Raw genomic sequence first — 19133 nt, 5'->3', positions numbered from 1 at the left:
ATTGGTCCCCGTGCACAACGTGACACAGAGCCCCCACCCTCTAGCGACCCTAACATATGGTAGCACGGTTCATTGACCCATAAGTCACCCAACCCCATTTTCTTCCTATTTGCCCACGCTCTGCCTACATGCTCCATCCCCGAGTTCCATCCCCCCAACTCTTCAGCGATACAGATGAATGGACTCTGCAGATTTAATCCACTTTTCACTATGGTTATACCTTTTTTTTGTATACTATCCTACATGTACGTGCATATACGCTTACCCATAAGATCTGTATTGTTCAAATAACGAAATGCCAATAAAAATGAGTTGAAAAAAAAAAAAGAACCAGTTCACAGCAATTTCAGGGAACAGGAGTATAGTCAGTATACTTCCTTATCCCCAAAAAAGTTGGATACCCACTGCCCATTCTCAATCTCACACCATTAAATAATTATATCATATCAGAACAGTTCCATATGATCACCCTCCAAGAGATCATTCCGTTATTACAAAAAGGGGACTTCCTGCCAGCTTTAGATCTATAAGACGCCTATTTCCATATACCAATTCTTCCTGCACACAAAAAATACCTCAGATTTCTTTTTCAAGGGAGACTTTATCAGTTCAAAGTTCTTTTGGGATTACAACTGCACCAAGAGTATCCACAAAATGTCTAGCAGTTGTAGCAGCACATCTGTGTAGACAAAATATTAATCTCTTCCCAAATCTAGACGACTAGCTAATCAAAGCAAACAACTTCAATCTTTGCAACCATAACACTCTACAAACCCTAAGTTTGCTACATCAACTAGGGTTTACCATCAACCTATAAAAGTCTCATCTACTACCAGCCACTACTCAGTCATATCTAGGAGCTATGCTCAACACACATTTAGCATTCACATACCCAAACACAGACAGAATACACAACATAGTAACATTAATTCAGCAGTTTCAAATGGGAAGTCAAATTCCTGACAAAACATTTCCTAGACTTATGGGCATGATATCATCCTGTATTCACATAGTCCCACATGCCAGACTAAATATGAGACCTCTACAACAATGTCTCTCTCAACAGTGGACTCAATCACTGGGTCAACTTCACGTTCTAGTGTTGATCGACAGCCACACACATTACTCTGCAATGGTGGTATCCACAGAATCTATCCAAGGGGCGGCCATTTTAGGACCCAGTTCTCCACATAATTCTAGGAGATGCTTCCCTAACAGGTAGGGGAGCACACCGTCACAACGTCACTATTCATGGAATATGGGATTCCAAACACAAGAATCTCCATATCAATCACCTAGAGCTGCAATCTGTTCATCTAGCAATCAAAGCCTTCCTACCTCACGTACAACACAAAGTTGTCCTAATTTGAACAGACAATATGACAACTATGTATTATTTACAAAAACAGACAGTGACACACTCTTTCTTCAATGATCTCACTTGGCACAAAAAATATGGAGACTGACAATACACCACAACATTCATCTCCTAGCAGAACATGTCCGAGGGACGAGCAATCAAATTGCTGACTTTCTAAGCAGAATGCAACAACATGTCGATACGAATGGGAGATTCACCCCAATATTCTTCAACCACAAGTGGGGGTTTCCAGTAAAAGACCAATTTGCAACAAAAGAAAAAGCTAAAAGCCCAAACTTCGCAAGCTGGTATCCACACCATCAATCCAAAGGCAATGCTCTATGGATGAACATTGTTAGGGATATTTGCATACGCTTTTCCACCTCTCCCACTACTACCATTAGTGGTCAGGAAACTGAAACAAACATCTCTTACCATGAGACTAATAGCTCCAGCATGGACTCGACAACCATGGTTTTCAACACTACAGGAACTGTCTTTAGTCCACACATGAGAAGCTTCTCACACTGAACCACGGAACACTAAGACATCCCAATCCCAAATAAATTAATTCTGTAATTTGGCTCCTGAAGTCTTAGAATTCTGATACTTGAGTCTACCTCAAGAATGTATGAACATTCTTAAAGAGTCTTGTAAACAAACCACAAGGCAATTTTATGTAGCAAAATGGAAAAAATGTGTCAACCCTCTTCATGAAAAGGTACAAACAATTAACCTATTGCATTTACAAACAGCAGGATTGACATACACTTCAGCCAAAGCAAACACCAGCAGCACTATCCTGCATTTCCTGAGGGCTCAAGCTGTGAATGGGCAGGATTCCTCCCGCACCGCTGGGGACTTGGTGTCCCGTGAGCCTCTGTTCCTGGGGGGTGCACACAAAAGGCGCCAGCAGTCCTGCGGTCGAGTGTACCGCGAACACAATGCCAGCAGCATTATCCTGCAGTTTCTGAGGGTTCAAGCTGTGATGGGGGCAGGATTCCTCCAGCACCACTGGGGACTTGGTGACCCATGAGCCTCTGTTTCTGGGGATGAGCACAAAATGCGTGAGCTCGTCCAAGGGCAAAGGGCGGGCCCGTCTTCGCCCGTTGGAGCCCGGAGGAGGCGGGCCCCCCTTCTGACACCTGGTACCAGTATGTCCATAGTCCTTGTCTATTCAGCCAGATGGATACCTTCCAATGGATAATAGAAAGGCTACAATTGATAAACCGGGGAAAGGGCATTGTAAACACATTGGATACGTTTCTATCAAGGGCAGCAAATGTACTGTGTCATGATATTGAGCTGACTGAGTGCTGGCTCTCTTTGGGAGAGGGGAGAAATAATACAACTAAAATTTCAGCCCCCCTGACTTTAGTAGGGCATCACCCCACAGATTTAACCAAGAAGAGGACCCCTTCGCATCTTTGGGTTGTCCCTCCGCGAATATATCAGAGCCAGTACCATCTTCAACCTCTATTTTAGTTACACAACCAGCACCCAAAAGGAAAATACCTGTTAGAAATGCAAAGAGTAACCCTGTGATAATTACAAAACCGGCTAAGCTGCCTAAGCCCACAAATCCGGTGGATACTATCCGTGTGCAACTATTGGAAGATGAAGCAGTGTGGCAAAAGCTGAAAGAGAAGGTCTTTAACTTACTCCAGCCAATTGTGTCTCGTTTGATTAAAATAGAAGAACAACTTTCTTCATGTGAAGAGACTGGCAAAAAAGTCCTAGACTTTGGTGGTTTAAGGCAGCAACCTGGGGAGTTGCAATCTCAAACTGTGAAAGCGAAAACTGACTCAAAACAATGTCAAGGCCATTTAACAGTTCCCAAGGCTCAGTGCACATCCAATCCGAATAGACTGAACAAGGAGGGACACACATCTGGAACTAGCCTGACTCCAAGGGTGCATGCTGTTCCTATATCTCAGGGGGGTCTAGCGCAATGTATGGAGGGGGCTGGGGGGGGCTAGGGTAGAGAGTTGCCTGACATTAGATCGAATAGTTCCCTCGTTATCTGAAATAGCCCTCAAACTGACCAGCCCGTACACACATTTTTAGATCTTCCTCCAGCTTCCACACCACTTGTAATCGTCCTGGTAAACGTTCCTAGATTACGAGAAGGCCAAAAGGAATCTACCCAACAACTTATGGATAAATTGTTACATTGGTTAACTACCCATAGTGGTAGTTACGATAGAAGCTTACATTACAATATTATTATGGCTAGGAGAGTGGGGTGAGTGGGAGCCCCTCAAGGAAAGTCCATTCTGTCGATTGTGTAGTAGTAAATTTGAATGATGATGTACTAGCCAGCTCGCTTTTGGCTAAATTCTGTAAAACTGGCCATCACAGGTCTCAGATTTTTGTACATCACTGGAGTACTTCTATCGCCATTCTCTCCCTACTAAGCAAACTCTTTGGAGCACTGTTCCCAATTGGAGCACGGCACGTAATCAGATAACTAATTCTGCTAATCGGAACAACTTGGATTTTTCAGGTCTAGGTGTAGGAAACAGATTTGCCCCGCTTACATACTTGGATGTGTGCGATTGACATTTGGTCAAGCCAGTGTACACTGGACCCAGGACTGGTGGCCCCCGGAAATGGGGGAATGTCCTGTCCCAAAAGAATCCGTCCGCAACCTTGGAATCCACATGGATAATAAATTATCCATGAAGGACCATGTAAACCACACTGTTGGGACCTGTTTTGGAATCATGCGAAGCTTACGCAGAGCTTTCAAATGGATACCAAAAGAAGCACGCAGAGTTCTAGTTCAGGGCCTCATAATAAATAGGTTAGACTATGGTAACTCCCTTTTGCTTGCCATAAATGAGTGCCATATTAAGAAATTACAAGTTGTTCAAAACACTGCTGCTCGTCTGATCTTGGGACTACCAAAACGATCCCCTTCCTTGCCATGCCTAAAAAGTCTACACTGGCTCCCTATAAAAAAAGAGCCATTTTTAAAACCATGTGTCTAGTGCATAAACATATGCACGGCACAGGACCAAAATACTGGAACCGAAAATGTACATGGTACCAGCCTGGCCGAGAACTGAGATCTAGCTCTAAGTTCCAACTCACGCCATCTAGAGTTCAAACAGCTAGAAATGGTGGACGTGCTTTCTCCCATATGGCACCATTTCTATGGAACAAACTTCCTCTAAATATCCGTGCTACTATCGAACACATGAGTTTCCGAAAGCTGTTGAAAACATGGCTTTTTAGCTAGGCCTTCTTTATAGGATCATTCACCATTTTATTCTGGGACTGTCCGCATGCGCCATGAGACTCCCTCACGGGATGTGATATGTCTGCGCAATATAAATATCCAGACTAGACTAGACTTGACTGCCTAGTGTAGATCCAAAACCAGACACCTAGGTGGAGGTGAACTCAGGGGGCCCCATGGCATCTAATCAGCACGGGCCTATTAGACTACAACATGGATCAGGGTGGCCTGGCTTACATGTGATGGTTAGCACTTTGGCAGCATCAGAATCTTTTATGTTTTCAGGAGACGTGGTCTAGGGAAGATATTCACGTAGACAGTTACTGTTTGTATCAAACCAATGCTGTACCATATGTAGCAGGCAGACCTAAAGGAGGTCTCTTAACCTTAATCTCTAATACACTCTCAATTAAGGTACAAAAATTCTTTACGTCTAGCCCACAATTCCATTTTTTACTGATTGAGGATCATATATATCAGGACTGGCTTTTAATACATTTTTATAATAATAATTTTACTGACCCACAATCATTGATAGGTGCCAACGAATCTAAGCTGAACAAACTCATGCAAATCCAGAGAAAGAAAGCTAGTGTGGGTAGGAGACTTTAACATGCAGCTATGTAAACATAAGCTGAGCAAAACGTGTGGTATTGTTGATAACCAGTGGGAGCCAATTTACCGCTTTGATCATCATTATCACGGGAACAGCCTAAACAGGATCATCTGTATGAAGGATTTGGAAATTTGTAATCGGACAGACCCATATACAGGGGATCATGACAAGACCTTTATTCGTAATGACTTACCGCTATATGTATCAACAAACCATTTTGCATTTCCTAAATAGCGAATTTTAAGGAATCGCTATTTAGGAAATGCAAAACGGTATGTATGTACAAAATCGCTTTCCAATAGCGATTCCTTAGCATTCCTTAATTTGAGATTAGCAAATTGTCAATCGCAAATTACCCCTTCATTTCCATGGGCCAGGAGGCCCATAGGAATGATAGTGCAATTTGCAATTAGCAATTTGCTGATCGCAAATTAGGGATGTTTCCAAGGGTGCAGGGGTGTCTCAAGAACACCCTGCTGCACCCCTGAAAAAGACATTTGGGGGCATATGGCGCACATACATGCCCTAAGGGCATGTATGGGCGTCATATGGCACCTTTGGTTTTTATCAAAAAAGATTTTTGATAAGAATTCGCAAATTACCACCAACTAGAAGTTGGTGGTAATTTGCTAATCCTTAATGGCATTTATTGCATTTTATTTGTTTGATACATTGCATTTAAGGAATCGCAAAATTTGCAATTCCTTAAGTGCAATCGCAAAATAAGGATTAGCAAATTTTGCTATTCCTTATTTTGCATCAAACTAGTTTGATACATTCCATTTGTCTAATTAGCATTCGCAAAGGCCGAAATTCGCAGAATTTCGGCCTTTGCGAATGCTAAATAGCTTGATACATATAGCGGTAAGTGTCTACCATTGATTTGGAATAATATCAACCTCTATTAGGGAAAGGATTGATCGCATTGATACTCAATTCTCCCCGTATAGTGATCAGGCCATTATCTTCACCTCAATGAAATAAAAATCTAACGCTAAGAATGGAGAAACCAATATTGGGAAGGAAAAATGGTTTTCAACTAAAATGGTCCCAAGTAAATAAGACAAAAGTGATCTCGCAAATTGTGACAGAGAATTTGGGGTTGGTTTTAAAATGTCTGGACCTAGATGATAACTATGAATTAGTTCCTACCAATTTTGAGAACCTTCTAGAGAAGATTAAAATGGCCTTAACTCGTACTAAATCACAAGCATATCCAGCTTTAAATCGTTGGTTTGACCAGTAATGCTCCAAAGCATCTAAAAACCTTCATATAGTACTTAAGGAACAACCTAGGGCTATAAGAGAAGAAGCTTGAAGAATCTTGAAAAGGCAGCAACTTCAAATAACAGTAAAGATTTCTGGGGGTGATCAACGCTCCCTTCTTTAAAAATAATACTGACACTTCTCTAGATTCACATGTTAACGAAGACACATGGGTGGCTCACTTCAAACAGATTTTTGCTATCTGCAATATTACTGCAATTTCACACTGACTGTGGGCCCACTGACCTGTTGTAGTCAGATCAACTGATATTCTCAGTTGAGGAGGCCAAACTGGCCCTGAGTAGGTGCACTAGGGATACGGCACCGGGCCCTGTTGGGGTACCTATTGACCTTTTTCTTAATTATCAAGATCTATGGGAACCTTTAATAACAAACACTTTTAATGTTATAGCAAAAACCACTCCACTAGACTCCTGGAAAACCAGTATCATTGTTCCCATTCATAGAACGGGCCATAAGGATAACCCCCAGAATTACAGGCTGATTTCATTATTAGACACCACGGCAAAACTCATGGGGCGTTTATTATTAAATAGTCGGTAAGAGTGGTAGTGGTACTATAGATCAGTGCCTCAATTTATCATTAATTACTGGGAAATACACCAGTGCGAAGTCCGGACAGATTTTTATGGCATTTATGGATTTAAGTCAAGCGTTTGACTGTGTAATTCATTCAAAGCTCTGGGAAATATTGGAAGAGTTGGGGGTGGATTTGGCAATAATTTGTTTTATCCGACAAATCTACTCCAATGCCACTGCTCGTGTTAGATTTGAAAAAGAGGGAGAGTTAACAAGCCCATTTAAGATTAAAAGAGGTGTTAGGCAGGTCTGTGTCCACGCCCCCTTTTTATTCTCTGTATACACCAATGGGGTTGAGGCAGCTCTCCTAAGAGTAACCCCAAACGTTCCTAAATTTGGCTCCACTCCTATACCCATTTTAGCATACACCGATGATGCAGTATTGATTGCAAGAACAGGGGTGGCCCTCCAAAGGCTAATAACGGCCTATGTTGTATTTATGTCCTCACTGGGTTTGAAGGTGAACTAATCAAAGTCTTTTGTCCTCATTACAGGGACTTCGTCTTCAAAAAGAGCCCATAACTTTACAATAGGTTCACTGAGACTGGAGATTGTAGACTAGTTTCCAAATCTAGGGGTTCACTTTGATGTAAAACAGTCATGGGCACCTATGGTGAATAATAGGGTGTTAGTAATGGAGCGGGGTATGGAAGCAATCCAAACTTTTGCAAAAAGACTAGGGTCTAAACCACTATCGACAATAACAAAAGTATACCAGGCTAAGATAGTAACAACAGCAACTTATGGGGCAGGGGTATGGGGATGGCCACGGCAATCCAACTCCAAACCTTGGAGGATAGATTTTACAAAACACTGTATGCCGTCCCTATTTCATATTCAAATTATAACTAACATCTTGAATTAAGATTGCCCCAGTATTTTTGTGGCACTCGATCTGGCGCAGGGACACAGTGAACCTGACCCAGGGCATAATTAAAAATTGTATAGATCTGGATAATACTCGTAAAATTCCCTGGCTTGGGTACGTGAGATCCTCATTGATGACACTAGGATTGGGAAAACTTTTTGTTAACCAGAGTTTGTGTAATACGATAACAAAGGAAAAATTAAGGTCTGTACTCGTAGAAAAATTGATATATGAGCACCAAAATGTAAATTACTCCAAGGTTACTGTGATGTTGTATCATACCTCTCCTGGAATACCATCTGGGAGTTTTTTATACTTAGAACATATAAGAAACTCAGATATATCCTGACTAGATTCCGGCTGAACCTAATCCCTCTCATGATGGGTTTCCCTGCGAAGAGATTTAGACATGCTTACTTGGTACCTTGCCCCTGTGACTGTGGCTCAGAGCAGTCAGATCTTCATATACTTTTTTCCTGGGGATTTTATAAAAAAGGAACAATTCAGATTTGTATGTCCAATTTTAAAGAAAATGAATTTTAACCAATATTGTCTTGCATTATATTACTTAAAGAAACTCTCGGATCCATTTGTATGTTTTTCTGTAGCTACCTTCTTATTGGCATGTTTAAGGAGGAGGAAAACTGTTCTTTACATGCCTTGTGAATATTTATGAATTGGTTATTAGTTTTACTAATCCTACTGTATCTCGGATATTTGTAATTAGTATTGATGAAATGGATTTTTAAACCATATTCGTCTTTTTTAGCATGTTTGGTGTTAAAATCAAATTAGGAATCGTGCAAATTGACTTGAATACAAATGTCTTTTTACTTTTTCGTACTTTTTATAATCTTTATTTTTAAATGGATCGAATAAAGTTTCTTTGAATTAAATTGAATTGACATACAGTTCTACATGATTACATCTTGCAGCTATTGCAGCATATCTCCAAAATAGACAACACATATCGGTGTTTAAAATTCCAGTTATCAAATACTCTATGGATGGAGGGACTTAAAAGGATAATTCCTACTAGCCTCGGAATAGAACTTAAACATTGTCCTAACAAGATTAATGGGTCCTCCTTTTGAACCACAACACTCTTGTCAAATGCAGTACCTTTCATGGAACCTTGTGTTATTCATCACTATTACTTTTATTAGAAGAGTCAGTGAAATTCAGGAGTTAACTCTAGAAGAGCCTTTCTTTCAACTACATCGGGACAGAGTAGTACTTACAACTAACTCAAAATTCTTCCCAAAAGTGGTTTCCAATTTTCATATTAATCATTCCATTGATGTACCTGTTTTTTTCCCAGAACCAGGCACAGACGCAGAAAGGGCATTACACACTTTAGATGTCAAAAGGGCACTAATGTATTGCATTGACAGGACTAAATCATTTTGAAAAACAAAACAATTGTTTGTTGCAGTGGTGGGGGGGGGGATTATCCTTCTGTGTATGTGAGCGATGTGGTTTTATGAGAGACACATGAAACACCGGGTGAATAGTATATATTCATCTGGTAACTGTAAATGTACCTTGACACGATTAAATATTTTCTTAATTGGAAAGGGACCAGTAGATCAGGGTTGTAGCTTTCTGGAACCATCTAGGTGAATGTTACAAGTAAAGAGCCAAACCAAACCTCCTGTTTTATACCGGGGTTCTTAAGTTCTATGTTTATCAGCCCGCAACTTAGTGATTCTTATGTGTTGTGCTAAACATCTACAAGCTTTTTCCTTTATGTCCTATAAGTGTTGTAACTGATCAGAAACAGATGGCATCTAACCTGGTTGAGGAGGGAGGAGCACTGCAAAAGCCTGGGTGTGATATCTGGTGAGAAAATAAAAAGGGAAACAACCTAAGGCTGTATGTGTGCTATTGTTGTAGGAAAACACGGCAAGAGGTAGAGCCTGATCCCATTGAATGGTTAAAGTGGATGTGAAGCACCGTAGACTCTGTTCCAAATATTGGTTGACCCTTTCTGTTTGGCCATCAGAATGTGGATGGAAAGCAGAGGACAGAGCTACTTCAGTTCCTAGCATAGAACACAAGGCCCTCCAGAATTTGCATGAAAAATTGGGGGCCATGACCTGATACAATTTTACTCAGAAGGCCATGTTCTCACAATCTGTGTTAAGGAGATGTCACTGAATTCCACCGCTTTAGGCAATTTTTTCAGGAGGATAAAATGACCCATTTCAAATAACATATCTACTACTACCAATATGGTGGTATTTTTATTTGTTCTGGTCAATCTGTAATGGAATCCAAACTGGTTGAATGCAAGGGTGCAGACGGAATGGGTAGTGGTTGTAAAAGTCCTGCAGGGGCTATATGTTGGGCTTTATTACGTGCACAAAGAGGGCATGTCTTAACGTATGTCTGGACATCATTACGAATATTTTCCCACCAAACATTTCTTAGACACATTTCTAACGTTTTGTGCACACTGGCATGACCAGCTGATGCCATTGTAAAATCTGTTGTCACTCTCATTGTGGTAGGAACAATTGGTCATTATCAAAGAAATAATTGTCTCTTATACTATTTCTTGAGTTTTGTAACCTTTTCTGGAAATCAATTGCATTAGATGCCTTCTTGACCTTCAATACTAAGATGTCAGCCAAAGTAGTTGCCGCTATCTTGTCAGAAGGAATGATGCTTGGAGGTGAAGGACAATGCTCTTTGTCCTCACTGTGTCCCAGTCTGGGCAGGATGTTAGATTGTAATTGTTTATGCCCTGGGGCGGTATGTAATGAGAAAAACCAAACTCACTAAATGCAACCACCACATCTGTCATGGTGTAAGGGCTTTTACTGATGTGAAGAACTGTAAATTCTTGTGATCTGTAAAGATCGTGATAGTATATTTGGCTCAGAATAAATTATGTTGCCATTCTGTGAAAACTGCCTTAATAGCTAAAAGCTCCGGCTCAGCCACCTTGTAATTCTGTTCAGGCGGGTGCAGTTTCTGCAAGTAAAATGCCAAGGGATGTGAATGACCTGTGTTCTGATCTTTTAGGGAAAAAACTCCTCCAAGGACTACTTGTGAAGTGTCTGCTTCTACAAAGAAAGGTTGACCAGGGTCTGAGTGGGATAGAACAGGGGCTGTGGGAAATGCTGTTTTTAAAGTGTTGAAAGATTGTTTAAGAGCTGAGAAATGGGTGTCACAATACCAGAGAAGTTTGGAATAAATTTACTGTAGAGATGAGCAAACCCAAGTGCTCTTTAGACCTCTTTTACAGTAGTTGGCAATGGCCAAGTAAAGATAGCATGTTCCTTTTTAGGATATATTGTAATTCCCTCTGGGGAAAGCAAGTAACCAAGGAACTCGACTGATCTGACATAGAAAGTGCATTCCTCTAATTTTGCATATAAAGAATGTTCTCTGAAATTGTTGTAGAATGGCTGTAACATGGAATATGTGCTCTTGTTCTGTTTTGGAGAAAATCAGAATGTCATTTATATGGACGATAGCACATACATCCAAAATTTGTGAATTAAGTATTGCAGAGCCCAAACGGCATTACTGTATAATCAAATAGGCCAAATTTTGTTCTAAACGCGGTTTTCCACCCATCTCCTTCTTTCAGGCATATGAGATGGTATGCAGCGTGTAAATCCAATTTAGTGTAGATGGTGGATCCACATACCTGGTCTAAGAGTACTGTGATTAAAGGCAATGCATAACAATTTTTTATTGTGCCTTATTTACTACTCAGTAATCGATGTAAGCCCAAAGCTTCCCATTCTTTTTTGCTACGAAAAAGAGTGGCGAGGAGACCGGTGAGGTTGAATGTTTTATAAATCCCAATTCTAATAACTCATCTAAATATTTACGTAGATGCTATGTCTCAGGCTCAGTAAGATTTTAAAACCTACTGCAGGGTAAGACAACACCTGGGATCAGATCGATCCGGCAGTCATATACCCTTTGAGATGGTAACCTGGTGGCCTGAACTGGGCCAAAAACGTCAGAAAAATCATGATATTCTTGTGGTAATATAATAGGGGACGATGTCGACCTCGGACCTGGAGGAACTGGGTTCGAGTCTCGGTAACGACGCCAAAACCTCCTGTGATTCTGGGCAAATCACTTAATCTCCCCGTGCCTAAAATGAAAGTAACTGGAAAGCGTAAAAATGTAACGTAACTGAAAAACTATGTAAAGCGCTCTGATACCTGATTCGGTTCGGGTCTAGTTTGCGCTATATACATTTTTTTTTTTTTTTTTTTAAACTCTGCTATGGTGTGACTGGATATTGTGGCTTTGGCAACAGTGCCCTGCAGAAAGGAGAATCTAAGGTTGCAGTCCATTGAACCCAGTCAATTTTTGGATTATGGTATTCCAACCATGGAATACTGGGAATAACTCCAAACGTTGGTGTGTCTATGAGTTCAAATATAGCTTGTCCGGTATGCCCATTTTCACAAACCAAAGTCAGTGGTGTAGTATTAAAGCGATCACATCCCGAGAAAATAGCAGAACCATCTACTGCTCTTACTGGTTCTGGTTCAGGTTTAAGCACATGGAGAATTCCCAACTTCTTGCCCAGTGTCAAATCAAGAACATTTCTGGTAGCTCCGGAATCAGTTGGAACAGACAAACTATGCCTGTTTTGTGCAGAGGCGATGAATATAAATTTAACGGTCAGGTGTCTTGGAATTCAATTGACAATGTTAGTTACATATTGTGAGATCTGATGACCATCAACTCTCGAAGGGACAATCACAATTCTCTCAAAGAGCTTTAGTTTTCCGATTCTACAAGACTTGTGTCCATGCTGGCCACTGTCTTATTCTTTTGGGGTTTTATTGGACATTCTTTGGTAAAATGCCCAGTTTTGCCGCAATACAAAGATTCCCTTTGCGGCGTCTATCTTTTTCTTCTACAGATAACGGTTTTCTAAGATCTCCAATCTGTATAGATTAAGAGCCATTTGTGTTGTCGGCTACTTCTTTCTTTTTCCATTTTAATTACCACCACCCTAGAATCTCCTTGTGGTCTCTCACTTTTATGTTCACCTTATCTGTGATCGAGTTTGACCACTATCGATGAGAATCTGAACTTCTCGACACAAGTGAAGAAATTGGCAGGGACCTGCTTTGGCACTTTGAAAATCTTGAGGAAGTTTCTCCTACTTCTGCCTGGAAGTGCCAAGGAAACTGTGGTCCGTGCTCTCATCTTGTCCCGTTTGGACTATGCGAACGCTCTTTTGGTTGGTAGTTCGGGCTTTCTTGCAAAGAAATTGCAAGTAGTCCAAAACTCGGCAGCCAGACTGTTATTGGGCTTGTCATCTAGACATACTGTTCGCACCCACTTGCTTAACTTTCACTGGCTCCCAGTTGAATCTCGTCTAAAATTCAAATTGCTGTCCATCGCGCATCAGGCCCTTTATGGCTTAGGCCCCATTTATCTTCAGAAGAGATTTGCTTTTTATAAACCTGGGAAACAGTTGCGTTTGTCTGCTCAATAACTGATACAGACCCCCAGGTTCAATCGCCAAAGGCTCGGTGGGAGCTCCCTTGTTCGGAAAGCTGGTCTGGCCTGGAATATGCTGCCTTTGGCACTCCAGGGCACCCAGGATCCATTGCTCTTCAAGAAAAAACTAAAAACGTTGCTCTTTAGCTTTTGATTTGTGTGTATCTTTCTTTCTGGAGCAAGTGCCGGTCCACTCTCGAGTAGCCGTGCGCTCTATAAATTAAATATAACATAACATAACTACCAGGTCTATGAATTCTGTGTCATCCTCAGGTAAGTCCACTATATAAGCCAGTGAATCCTTCAAGTCGTCCCTGAGTTCTCTTTAGAACAGAGAAGTGTGCTACTCTTCCGGCCATTGTGTCTCAGCAATTAGACTGTTTACATTGATGTATGTAAGAAAGACTTTGGAACCTTGCCGTAAGTTTAGCAACTCATTGTCACTAGAATGAATAAAAACATGGCATGCAAAGTCTTGTCATTACATTCTTAAATGATGCATAACTGTTCAAAAGAGGATCATTATTTTCAATTAGGGCAATGGACCAATTTGCAGCAACTCCTCCTAAATAAGAAATAATACATGTAATTGTAGCCGTATCTGTAGAAGAAATGTGGTGTTTAACAAAGAAAATGTAATTGACATTGAAACATAAATGCAGCGAAGTGCGTGATGTCCCCTTTAAAACATTCTGGATTAGCCAGAGTTACTGAACTGGGTGTTACAACCGTTACTTGTAGATTCTGATCAGAGCATGGTGCAGGTGGAATTGAGGAAGCAAAGATTGTTGACCCAAACTTAGGAGGATTCAGCATAGGGCGAGTTTCTCTTGGTTTTGTATCTCTCTATTTTGTGAATTCAACTATACTTCTAGATACTTAGTCTCTAAGTATGGTGTGTTCCTATTTTAACTTTTGCATCTCTAAGTGTAATGCATAAATTACTTCAGCCAGTTGAACTAAAACAGGGAAGGCTTGAGTAGGGTTCATAATGAATTTGACGTCCAAAATAAACACTAACGTTTGTGTCTTAGTCTTCTGTCGTAAGCCACTCACCTGAACTCCAGGTGGTTCCGATGGTGCAACGATAATTCCCAGGTCCCAATAAGACCTGATGAGTGACCAATGGATTAAACACTGCCCCCTTGAAAGGTCCCAAAGGGAAGGGGGATAGGAGAAGACAAAAGAAATACCAGTAAATCAGGAATGCGCTTTCTTTGCACCATCTTTACTGGAACCATGAACACTGGTTTCTGGATACTGCTGTATCTGTGGTCTACTGTGGGTGTGGGATTTAGCAGATGTTGAGGGACAATCACAGTTGTATGACATATACTCTTTTCTGTTATTGCAACAAAAGATATGGATTAAAGGTCACATAACACTTTCGCTGTACAAACTTAATTTCCTACTATCAGTAAACATACCAACAATCATGTGGGCTCTTAAACACCAAAGAGGATCACAAAGCCAAAAAGAAGCAAGGCCTCACCATAGGGTTCACAGCGCCAATAAAGAATATTGCCTTGCAAAATGTCTGTGCGGAGGATTGTTGCAATTAACATGCTGCAATACAGAACAAATGTATTAAACTTTAGAGATAAGAGATATTCTTCAATGTGTGTTAACAAGTGCTAATGGTATGCCACTTACTAGTACTCACCTTTCTCAGTAAGCTTCTTCTATGTCTTTTAAAGAAAACTGAAAGCAGAAAGAAAAGACATATACTAAAAGGTTTCCCACCATACAATGGGTCTTGAAGTTCTATGTTCACACACAAGAAATAAGTGTCTGCGCGAGTATCTAATGTCCGATTATATCACACGATGCATATTTCAGATTCTCTCCCTATGTTGCTTGCGCTGATTTTGCAAGCAATACGGTCTTTTATACAAAATAATTCTTGAGTCTATTGCTTCGAAGGAAACAAGAAAGCAAATGTCCAATGTGCCTTGAGGATAAAAATAGATTTGTGTTTACCTTTTGTGGAGCCGCTGCTTCTAACTGTTCACAAGCGCTCAATCAGTAGGTTCAAGATGTGCAGTTTTAATTCTCCTGAGCTTCTATTACAGGTGCGGAGGTAGCTGACGTCACGGAGAAGACCGGAATCCAGGAATGCAAGAAACCGCCAGTTGAAGACTTGGAGACAAGTGAGTGCCCCGTAAATCAAACGAGGCTAAGCGCAGAGCCTCGGTGCAGCACGAGTTAAATACCCTGCAGCGAGCAAGACACATGCACAGTCTAACTGCATAGGCATGTTCTTGCAGCTGGCCGTTAGCACGTTCCAATACTAAACCCATGAGGATTGTTCAGGATGTCGGTACTTTGCATTTGTACACATGTTGCTGAATGTGTTGCCTACACATGTATTATGCAAAAACAAACACATGTCCAGTTCCTACCACTGCCACCAGGTTTCATTGACATCAGTCAACAAATGTACTGCATAGGCAGTAAAGAAACATAAATAAACAGAATACTCATACGATTAGTGCTAACAAGGCCCTCATAGTTTTATAGCCTGGCATAACAAGGATTGCACACATGAGGTACCAGGCCCATAACACCAATTGCATGAAGCTATGCAAAAACAATAGCACAAAGAAAACAGGCCGCAATGTGGTGCACAGACCGGAAAGCCACTGGTAGAGCAAGCGGAACCAGTTTGAGAACCACTCCTGCTCAGGGGCACCTCCCCCTCATGCATGTCTGTTTGTAAATGGTGCAGTGCTTGGATGGCAAGAGTCAGTCCCATTGTCCAGATCGAGAAGCTTATAAGGGCCTGTTACGAGAATATAAAAACAGAGTTATCAAGGAGAAACAGGCCTATTTTACACACTTAACCTGTTCTCTTACATCATCTAAAGAGCTCTTCAAGATCGTAGACTCTTTATGCTCTCTCCAGGCCCCTGATCCCGTTGTTGTTTCCCAGGAGCTATGTAGTAATGTCTCAGATTTCTTCTATAAAAAAATAGATGATATCTGTCTAGCTCTACAATCACAGAGGATCTCTCTGAGTGAGGTGAACTCCTCTAGAATTAAACTTCTTGAATCCCGGGAGATTGTTGCCCCTCAGACCTTTAATCGGTTCCCTGCACTCTCCCTGGAGGGACTCAATCTCCTCCTAGATAAAACAAAATCAGCTTCTCCTCTGGACCCGGTCCCTTTGAAAATACTCAAGGAATGTAGGGATATCATTCTTCCTCCGATGTTGGAAATAATGAATGGAGCCATGGAACAGGGTAGTTTCCCTGCAGCATGGAAGAGAGCTGCAGTAAAACCCCTCCTCAAAAAGCCTACATTGGATCCGGGGGTACTGAAGAACTTCAGGCCAATATCCCTTCTGCCGGCCCCTGCTAAGATGTTGGAGGCCCACCTGAATTTCCATCTCTCCAACTTCCTTGACTCCTCAGGGTTCTTGGATGGGTCCCAACATGGCTTTAGAAAGCTTCACAGCACGGAGTCTGCTTTGACCAAGGTCACGGATAACATCCGCCGGAAGGTGGATCTGGGTCAATCCACCGTGCTAGTCCTGCTGGATCTTACAGCAGCTTTTGATACCCTGTCTCCCTCTACCTTAACATCTAGGTTAAGGGAGGCAGGGGTAGCAGGACCGGCTCTTAGTCTCCTGAGCTCTTTCCTTCATCAACGAGAGCAGCGTGTAACGCTTGGAGACTTCCTTTCCCCTGCAAAGTCTTTGCAATGTGGGGTGCCACAAGGGTCGGCCCTGAGTCCGACCCTGTTTAATATCTATGTGGCCCCCCTTGCAAGACTAGTAAGATCTCAGGGGATGGAAGTAGTGTCGTACGCTGACGACACGCAGATTATGGTGTCCCTGACCCACCCTGTGAATGTCGCCGCGTCCAACTTTAGGTCCTGCATGCAACTTGTTGCAGAGTGGATGATTCTCAACTCCCTAAAGTTGAACGGCGACAAGACAGAAGTCCTGGTCTTTGGTAAAGACCAGGGCCTGTGGTCAGGTGAGTGGTGGCCTTCATCCTTGGGCATCTGCCCCACTCCGACACAATCTGCTAGGAATCTTGGCGTCATTTTTGACACCCGGCTCTCCATGGAACTCCAGGTCAATAGGACCGTGGCCACCTGTTGGGGTGTCATTAGGACTCTTAAAAGAATCGTCCACTATCTTTCCCCTCAGGCACGTAAGCAGGTTGTTACCGCCCTTGTTGGTTCACGGCTCGATTATTGCAATTCACTCTACGCCGGGATCAACAAGGGCCTCCTGCAGCGCCTGCAGGTCGTACAGAATGCGGCGGCGCGTTTTGTACTGGCCCTGCCCTGGTTGTCATCCATGACCTTGGCCAGGAAGAGCCTCCATTGGCTCCCTATTCCTTCCAGAGTTTCGTTCAAACTTCTTTGCCTCACGTACCGTGCCTTGATGGCAGGTCCGACTGATGCTCTGGGATCCTTGCTCACGAGGTACGTTCCGAACAGATGCCTACGTTCTCTAGAGCTAAACCAACTGGTTGTCCCACGCCCTAAGAAGGTTAGATGGGGGAGCAAGGCCTTCTCCATTCTTGCACCCCAGTTATGGAACACTCTCCCCCTGGAGATCAAATTACAGCCTTCTCTTGATCTCTTCAGGAAAGCGTTGAAAACCTGGTATTTCATTAAAGCATATCAGTAAGCTCTTGTTCCTGACTGCACGTGCTAGGTTTTTGAGTTAGGCGCCTTGACGCCCACTGGGCATAGCTGCGCATTATAAAAGCCATTTCATTCATTCATTCATTCATTCCCTGGAATAAAGGTGCAGCAGGAGGCAATGATCTTTGCACCCACACCTCCCTCTATTGTAGTCATGAAGTCTATCACATATCGATGAACGAGGGCGCGGGAGTTTGAGAAAAAAATATATCTTACCTCTTCAGAGCCGCTGTCTCTCCTCTGTTTCTCTTCCTGACTCTGAGTCCCGGAAGCAGGAAGCACACAGACTCCTCTAAGCCAATTATGACGATGTCACCATCATGACAGCAGCGTGGTGATTGGTCTGAGCGCTGTGGTTCGGCACTCAGACAGGGACTGGGAGCCTGTGCATGTTCTCCACCCAGGCTGTGCAATATAGCTGGGTAGATAACATGGTAAGTGCGCATGACTGGCCGGCCCAAAACAGCTGGCCAAACCGCCATGTGCACTTACTGTGCAAAAAACACTTCTCCCTGTGACACCAGCCCTACCCCGCCCAAACCTATCCTTGTAGCTACGAAAAATAAAATGATAATAACGTTGTTATTATCATTTTATTTTTCTATCTTCCACTGCTCTGAGAGCAGTGGGCAAGGCTCCTCCGCCTTAGCGGAGGAGCCGCCCCTGGGTATTGACCCTCCTGCTGATAATTGTGCATCAGAGAACAGTCTGAATTCTTCTGGAATGTCCTTGTACTGAGCCCAGCCAAAATAATTAGCAGTTCTTTTTTCATGAGCCTGATACAACGGAATAGTCTTCTTCCTTAGCGGGTGTTGGTACAAATCTGTCAGTTATTCTCCGGGAATGACCAGGGTTGGGGTGTGTATTGTCGCGAGGGAGCAAATGTCATGCCATCTGGGGAAGAGCTGAGTGTAGGCCAACTAGCTGCACTGTCTTTAAGTATCCATCAGTGTGCAGGTGCCCCAGTGCATATCTGGAATGTGCAGCATTGTGTGTCAGGTTTTATTCATGCCCACTGGAATTGTTC

The 19133-nt window shown here is 42.3% G+C and overlaps 1 protein-coding gene across 3 annotated transcripts in view; it reads left to right on the top strand.

The window, feature by feature from the left end:
• The window catches only part of LOC144762234 (uncharacterized), a 407676-nt gene that overhangs the window by 206821 nt on the left and 181722 nt on the right, over positions 1-19133 (top strand). For all 3 annotated transcript variants that reach the window (XM_078647378.1, XM_078647376.1, XM_078647377.1), the window contains exon 5: positions 15517-15594. In XM_078647378.1, the coding sequence (XP_078503504.1) occupies positions 15517-15594 (78 nt within the window). The remainder of the gene's footprint in view (positions 1-15516; positions 15595-19133) is intronic.

Source organism: Lissotriton helveticus, chromosome 6, assembly GCF_964261635.1.
Source record: "Lissotriton helveticus chromosome 6, aLisHel1.1, whole genome shotgun sequence".
Taxonomy (NCBI): domain Eukaryota; kingdom Metazoa; phylum Chordata; class Amphibia; order Caudata; family Salamandridae; genus Lissotriton; species Lissotriton helveticus.
This window is presented reverse-complemented; position numbering and strand designations above follow the sequence as displayed.